The sequence below is a fragment of the Echiichthys vipera genome (genome assembly GCF_963691815.1).
Source record: "Echiichthys vipera genome assembly, chromosome: 8".
Taxonomy (NCBI): Eukaryota; Metazoa; Chordata; class Actinopteri; order Perciformes; family Trachinidae; genus Echiichthys; species Echiichthys vipera.
In genome coordinates, this window is record NC_139833.1 from 2,361,376 (window position 1) to 2,369,761 (window position 8,386).

At 46.9% G+C, this 8,386-nt stretch overlaps 1 protein-coding gene across 1 annotated transcript; it reads right to left on the reverse strand.

Moving 5' to 3' along the window:
• Positions 1 to 307: 307 nt before the first annotated feature.
• LOC310950962 (tetraspanin-13-like) lies at positions 308 to 7,692 on the reverse strand. Its single transcript, XM_083919005.1, has 6 exons — positions 7,552 to 7,692; positions 2,739 to 2,906; positions 2,487 to 2,567; positions 1,594 to 1,707; positions 804 to 920; positions 308 to 681 (listed from the first exon to the last, which is right to left on the reverse strand). The coding sequence occupies exons 1-6, from the start codon at positions 7,612 to 7,614 to the stop codon at positions 607 to 609; spliced, it is 618 nt and encodes a 205-aa protein (XP_083775131.1). The 5' UTR covers positions 7,615 to 7,692; the 3' UTR covers positions 308 to 606.
• Between the last annotated feature and the right edge of the window lie 694 nt (positions 7,693 to 8,386).

The following is an 8,386-nucleotide window of genomic DNA, read 5'->3' on the forward strand; positions in this document are numbered from 1 at the left end:
CTTTAAGTCGTGATGTAACGCCCTTTCAAAGTGCCATTTCCTGCTCCAGGCCTCGTATTTCAACATAAAAACTACATAACTGTCATTTTACCACTTTGTGTGTCTCACTGCAGAGAGAAGGGACCGTTAAAGGTTCACAGGTTCGGCCGTTGTTTGGTTCGTCTGACGAAGTGTTTGGACCCGGGAAAAGTGTTTTGTTGCGTCAGACTTGGACCGGATATACGACTTCTCCATCTCTCAGGAGAGTGAACGCTCTTATTTCCCTAAACGTTATAACCCACTCCTTCAAAGACAGACAGACTTCGTATTCACAGCAACAACAAAAAGCATAATTTAATGAACGTGATCGAACAGGAAGCAAACAGTTGAAGTTATAAGCATCAAAACTCGCCTTCGGTCAGATCGATGCTGTGCAGCCGACTTTAAGACTCTACATGATTCGTCTCTGTTTAGTGTTACACCACATTTATCTGGTAATGGTCCTTTATGACGTGGTTACAGCAGAAGTTACAGTCTTCACTTTAATCAGTCGAGATCAGTGTGATTTACAGAGTTGAGAGGGAAAAAATAGCAGTGCATTGTCCTGGTTTATTGAATTGTGAGTGTTTATAGGAAGGCTCCAGGATTCGATCGAGGGTCTTTGATATTTCTGTATCTGTGGGCGAGCCAAACCCCCAGGATCTGAAAGGAGCGAGAAATGAGCCCGTGAGCTTTTTATTCACCATAAACTTCATCACAGCGCAAATCAAACTGAACGTCTACATCAGCGCCAAATGATTTGTTGCCAAGACACTTTTACCGACCTCTGTGAAGCTGAAGAAGAGTCCGATGCCGCCCACGAACCGCAGCACTTCCCCCGCATACAGCTGGATAATGTTCGAGCACGTTTCGCAAGACACTTTGGGGTCGTTATAGCAACTCTGCAGGAAGGAAAGGGAAAGTTCAGCAGCTGTTAGAGATTAAGGGCGCCCTCCCACTGTGCCTCCGTGCCGTGCCCCGTGCTTTAGGGTCCTTGTCCCCCCTCCAGGCCCGTTTGTACTCACACTACCTGGGCCTCGGCGAATGCTTCTTGCTGCCTATACGTCATCACGCCGTAACACGTCACACGCATTGATGACGTCATGGCGATGCGTGGCTTTGTTTCCGGATCTTTCCGTAGACCTCGGAGTTTTTGTGCGTCTTGTCGACTGTTTTTGAATCTTTTCATCGACCAAATCTGCAGTAAACACTCCACCTCCGCATCACACCAACGTGAACCTTTCACCGCCATTGTTTGAAATGTCCGCGCATGGTCCCTCCTTCTTTTTTCTATGTCCAACAGGCGCACAGGAAATGACCTCAGAACCGCAGTAGGCCTCGTGCTCGCACACGTGCGCACGCTCGTGCTCGTACATGTGCAAACGCGCTTTACATAAGCCCACCTCTCTCAGACGGGCCGTGGACGGCAACCGTACCGCTCCTGGGCGCGGTACGGTTGCACTCACACTGGTCAAAGGAACCAGACTTAAGCCGTGGTACTTGTTTGGGCACGGTACGGACGGACAGTGGGAGTGCGCCCTCAGTGAAGTTGAATATCCCAGAGGATTTACTTACAGCAGCACAGGAGCCGTTGACGGGAACCGAAGAGAAGCCACAACAGTTGAGCGTTTTCTCCACGTCCTTCTGAGTCGACTCGGATTTGTTCCATCCGACCTCCAGCAGGTGGTCCTGTGAACGAGAGGGCAGAAGGACGAACGTGAATAACCCTCAAAGTCATGATGCGTACGATTTCAGAGGCCTGGTTTCTAGCAACCTCTTTGGTGTTTTTTTTTTTTTGCTCTTTTCTTAACTTTATTGAAACACATTCACTTCTCTACTTCGAGTCCGTCCCCTATGTGTTACCCTCTTACGGCGCCCTCCCACTGTGCCTCCGTCCCGTGCCCCGTGCTTTAGGGTCCTTGTCCCCCCCTCCAGGCCCGTTTGTACTCACACTACCTGGGCCTCGGAGAATGCTTCTTGCTGCCTATACGTCATCACGCCGTAACACGTCACACGCACTGATGACGTCATGGCGATGCGTGGCTTTGTTTCCAGATCTTTCCGTAGACCTCGGAGTTTTTGTGCGTCTTGTCGACTGTTTTTGAATCTTTCCATCGACCAAATCTGCAGTAAACACTCCACCTCCGCATCACACCAACGTGAACCTTTCACCGCCATTGTTTTAAATGTCCGCGCATGGTCCCGCCTTCTTTTTTCTACGTCCCAACAGGCGCACAGGAAATTACCTCAGAACTGTTGTAGGCCTCGTGCTCGTGCTCGTACACGTGCAAACACACTCTACTAAAGCCCACCTCTCTCAAACGGGCCATGGACGGACAGCTGGCCGCAGTTATGTGCGGAGCGGTTACACTCACACTGGTCAAACGCACTAGGCTTGACCCGAAAAACCTGTTTTCACTCGGTGTGGAAGGACAGTGGGAGTGCGCCCTTAGACAAAATCCACATACCTGTTGTTCCTTATTCAGGGAGAGACAAGCACAGGACACCGAAAACTGCACCACGAACACGATGAACAGGATGATCATGTACTGGAGCACGTTTAGGAAGTTCACACATTACTTTAGGGATTTAAAGAACTCATGAGAACATTCTGGAAATCTCACTGTGAAACAAGGACCAGTAAATAACCAGAAAATAACCCGTGTGTCCGCAGGTGCGAGGCGACGCCCCCGCGCTCCTGCAAACACACCAAAGGATACGAAGAAGAGCAGGACCTGGTGGTGCTTCAGGGCGCCGCACAGCCCCACGAAGGCAACCAGGAACAGGAAGATGCCCACGCCGATGACGCCCGCCACCACCCTGATGCTGGAGACCAGGTCGAACCATTTCCCCCAGGCTGCCACGCCGATCAGCAGCAGACTCACCAGCTGAGGAGGAGGAAAGAACAACAACTTATGTGCATTGGTCTATGGCAGGGGTGTCAGAGTGATCCAGTAAAGGGTCGCTGTGGCTGTAGGTTTTCATTCCAACCAATCAAAAACACACCTGGTCCAACAAACCAACTGTGTGAAGACGGTTCAGGTGAGTGAGTGAGTCGAGTCAGGTGTGTTCTTGCTTGGTTGGACTGGACGACTCTTTACTGGACCAGTGTGACACTCGTGGTCTATGGGAATCATCTGGAGTGGGTTTAACGGTCTCCACCTCTCCTGCATCACTCAGTCTCGTCTGGCGTCTCTAAAGCACCCTGAACTGAATTAACCCGCGTGAAAGGTGTCGGACAGGTACGGTTTCAGCGACTGTTTGAAGAGGGAAGTAGAATAGAGGAAGATTCTACTCCAGGACGAGCAGCTGTGTGTGGTTACAGGGCCGTCTCCAGAGCAGGGGTGGGTGATTCTGGTCCTGGAGGGCCACTGTCCTGCAGGTTTTAGGGAGACTCCAGCCCCCCCCCCCTCCCCTCCTGAGGAAACCCATTTCAGACGCTTGGACCCGCGACCTGGTTCTGTGGGTCCTGACCCAGCTTTCAGGACCACAGTGCTGCACTGGAGCATAATAATGAGGATCTTGTTCTTTACTGTAATTCACTATTTTCTCCTCCACTGCATTTATCTGGTAACTTCAGCTACTTTACAGATTTGGATTATTAATAAATATTAACTAATAAAATGGGAAATACTGCTTTAGATTAACAGCAGTTTATAGAGATAGTGAATCCAATTAGCAGCACCTTAGTCAGCTGCAACAATGAATGAATGAATGAATGAATGAATGAATGAATGAATGAATGCTTTATTTCAAACATGTGAAAACTAAATTACACATAAAGGAGCAGGAAGAAGCATTAGCGTATTAATTCCTGCCCCTTCTCCACTTAGTACCTGGAACAACAGGTGTTCTTACTTCCTGTTTATCCTGGTTTTTTAATACGCTCAACAAAACAAACAATAACCAACAAACAACACAATAACAACAAACAACACAATAACCAACAAACAACACAATAACCAACAAACAACACAATAACAACAAACAACACATTAACCAGCAAACAACACAATAACAACAAACAACACATTAACCAGCAAACAACACAATAACCAACAAGCAACACAAGAACCAACAAGCAACACAAGAATCAACAAAACAAACAATAACCAACAAACAACACAATAAACAACACAATCACCAACAAACAACACAATAACCAACAAACAACACAATAACTAACAATAACCAACAAAACAAACAAGAACCAACAAACAACACAAGAATCAACAAAACAACACAATAACCAACACAATAACCAACAAACAACACAAGAACCAACGAACAACACAATAAAAAACAAACAACACAAGAACCAACGAACAACACAATAACCAACAAACACAAGAACCAACAAACAACACAATCACCAACAAACAACACAATCACCAACAAACAACACAATAACCAACAAACAACACAATAACCAACAAACAACACAATCACCAACAAACAACACAATAACCAACAAACAACACAATCACCAACAAACAACACAATAACCAACAAACAACACAATAACCAACAAACAACACAACAAACAACACAATATCCAACAAACAACACAACAAACAACACAATATCCAACAAACAACACAAGAACCAACAAACAACACAATAACCAACAAACAACACAATAACCAACAAACAACACAACAAACAACACAATAACCAACAAACAACACAACAAACAACACAATATCCAACAAACAACACAAGAACCAACAAACAACACAATAACCAACAAACAACACAAGAACCAACAAACAACACAATAACAACAAACAACACAATACAATAACCAACAAACAACACAATAACCAACAAACAACACAATAACCAACAAACAACACAATAACCAACAAACAACACAATAACCAACAAACAACACAATAACCAACAAACAACACAAGAACCAACAAACAACACAATAACCAACAAACAACACAAGAACCAACAAACAACACAAGAACCAACAAACAACACAAGAACCAACAAACAACACAATAACCAACAAACAACACAATAACTAACAAACAACACAATAACTAACAAACAACACAATCACCAACAAACAACACAATAACCAACAAACAACACAATAACCAACAAACAACACAATAACCAACAAGCAACACAATAACCAACAAACAACACAATAACCAACAAACAACACAATAACTAACAAACAACACAATCACCAACAAACAACACAATAACAAACAACACAATCACCAACAAACAACACAATAACAACAAACACAATCACCAACAAACAACACAATAACAACAAACAACACAATAACCAACAAACAACACAATAACTAACAAACAACACAATAACAACAAACACCACAATAACAACAAACAACACAATAACCAACAAACAACACAATAACCAACAAACAACACAATAACAAACAACACAATAACCAACAAACAACACAATAACAACAAACAACACAATAAGTGTTTGTGTAAAACTAAACAAATGACAAGTCTGACACTACTTTTACTTTGAAAAGGCTCTTTATCACTTCTCCCAGTGTCATTACAGAGTCTGTTTGTTTCCACCTGTGACTAAAACCCCCGGTAACACCCCCACCTGTGACTAAAACCCCGGTAACACCACCACCTGTGACTAAAACCCCCGGTAACACCACCACCTGTGGATAAAACCCCCGGTAACACCACCACCTGTGACTAAAACCCCGGTAACACCACCACCTGTGACTAAAACCCCCGGTAACACCACCACCTGTGACTAAAACCCCCGGTAACACCACCACCTGTGACTAAAACCCCCGGTAACACCACCACCTGTGACTAAAACCCCCGGTAACACCACCACCTGTGGATAAAACCCCCGGTAACACCACCACCTGTGGATAAAACCCCCGGTAACACCACCACCTGTGACTAAAACCCCCGGTAACACCACCACCTGTGACTAAAACCCCCGGTAACACCACCACCTGTGACTAAAACCCCGGTAACACCACCACCTGTGACTAAAACCCCCGGTAACACCACCACCTGTGACTAAAACCCCCGGTAACACCACCACCTGTGACTAAAACCCCCGGTAACACCACCACCTGTGACTAAAACCCCGGTAACACCAACACATGTGACTAAAACCCCGGTAACACCACCACCTGTGGATAAAACCCCCGGTAACACCACCACCTGTGGATAAAACCCCCGGTAACACCAACACCTGTTTGTCTCCACCTGTGACTAAAACCCCCGGTAACACCACCACCTGTGACTAAAACCCCGGTAACACCACCACCTGTTTGTCTCCACCTGTGACTAAAACCCCGGTAACACCACCACCTGTGACTAAACCCCCGGTAACACCACCACCACCTGTTTGTCTCCACCTGTGACTAAAACCCCCGGTAACACCACCACCTGTGCCTAAAACCCCCGGTAACACCACCACCTGTGACTCAAACCCCCGGTAACACCACCACCTGTAACTAAAACCCCGGTAACACCACCACCTGTGACTAAAACCCCGGTAACACCACCACCTGTGACTAAAACCCCCGGTAACACCACCACCTGTGACTAAAACCCCCGGTAACACCACCACCTGAGGATAAAACCCCAGTAACACCACCACCTGTGACTAAAACCCCCGGTAACACCACCACCTGTGACTAAAACCCCCGGTAACACCACCACCTGTGACTAAAACCCCCAGTAACACCACCACCTGTGACTAAAACCCCCGGTAACACCATCACCTGTGACTAAAACCCCCGGTAACACCATCACCTGTGAATAAAACCCCGGTAACACCACCACCTGTGACTAAAACCCCCGGTAACACCACCACCTGTGACTAAAACCCCCGCTAACACCACCACCTGTGGATAAAACCCCCGGTAACACCACCACCTGTGACTAAAACCCTGGTAACACCATCACCTGTGACTAAAACCCCGGTAACACCACCACCTGTGGATAAAACCCTGGTAACACCACCACCTGTGACTAAAACCCCCGGTAACACCACCACCTGTGCCTAAAAACCCCGGTAACACCACCACCTGTGACTAAAACCCCGGTAACACCACCACCTGTGACTAAAACCCCCGGTAACACCACCACCTGCGCCTAAAACCCCCGGTAACACCACCACCTGTGACTAAAAGCCCCGGTAACACCACCACCTGTGCCTAAAACCCCCGGTAACACCACCACCTGTGACTAAAAGCCCCGGTAACACCACCACCTGTGACTAAAACCCCCGGTAACACCACCACCTGTGGTTAAAACCCCCGGTAACACCACCACCTGTGCCTAAAACCCCCGGTAACACCACCAGCGGCTGAGGCGAATGACCATTTACCACCAACACCTGTTTGTTTCCTCCGCGAGGAAACACAGAACACACCTTTGCACCTCCGCCAGTGTGACACCAACAGGTGCGGGCTAATGTGCGCCATACCTGAGACACCTGTGTGCATCTTTGCGTCCCCTCCCCGCCCGCGGACCACCACTTTAATCCGGACTCACCACGTAAAGTATGTTGAGAGCGGAGAGCGCGTTCTTGGTGCAGATGAATCCGCCGCACACCATCGCTGCTCGGCCGCTTCAGTCCTCCACACGGAAACAAATAGATCCCCCTCTCTGCGGTCTCGTGGACTTCTCGAGGCTCCGGCTCCTCGAGGCTTGTTTTCTGCAGGTGGAAACCAGGGAGTGTTTGCTGCTCTCTGATTGGTCACTTACCTGTATCACGTGAGGCACTTCATGCAAATCACCGTTTTATGTGTGTGTGATCAGGTGGGACTAGTTAACCGACTGACTACCGGTGGAGTCTTTGACCCGCTTCACTCCGCAGTTACAGAAGTTTAATTATATTTAATTATTACACACACACACACACACACATATACACACACACACACACGCACACAAACACACACACACACACACACACACATATACACACACACACACACACGCACACAAACACACACACACACATACACACAAAAACACACACACATACACATATACACACACACGCACACAAACACACACACGCACACAAACACACACGCACACAAACACACACATATACACACACACACACGCACTCAAACAAACACACACTCACACACAAACATCACAAACACACAAAGAGACACATATACACACACACACACACGCGCACACATATACACTCACAGACACACACACACAAACAAACAGACACACACACACAGAGACAGACACATACACACACACACACAAAGAGACACATATACACACACGTGCACACATATACACACTCACAGACACACACACAAACAAACAGACACACACACACAGAGACAGACACATACAC

What these genes read in the sequence shown, in the direction of transcription:
- LOC310950962 (XM_083919005.1), bottom strand. Translation starts at nt 7,614, where the DNA reads ATGGTGTGCGGCGGATTCATCTGCACCAAGAACGCGCTCTCCGCTCTC. An exon ending in ACCAGGTCCTGCTCTTCTTC is followed by an intron (nt 2,568 to 2,738) that starts GTATCCTTTGGT and finishes AACGTGCTCCAG; the next exon opens with TACATGATCATCCTGTTCAT. An exon ending in TCAACGGCTCCTGTGCTGCT is followed by an intron (nt 921 to 1,593) that starts GTAAGTAAATCC and finishes TCCTTCCTGCAG; the next exon opens with AGTTGCTATAACGACCCCAA.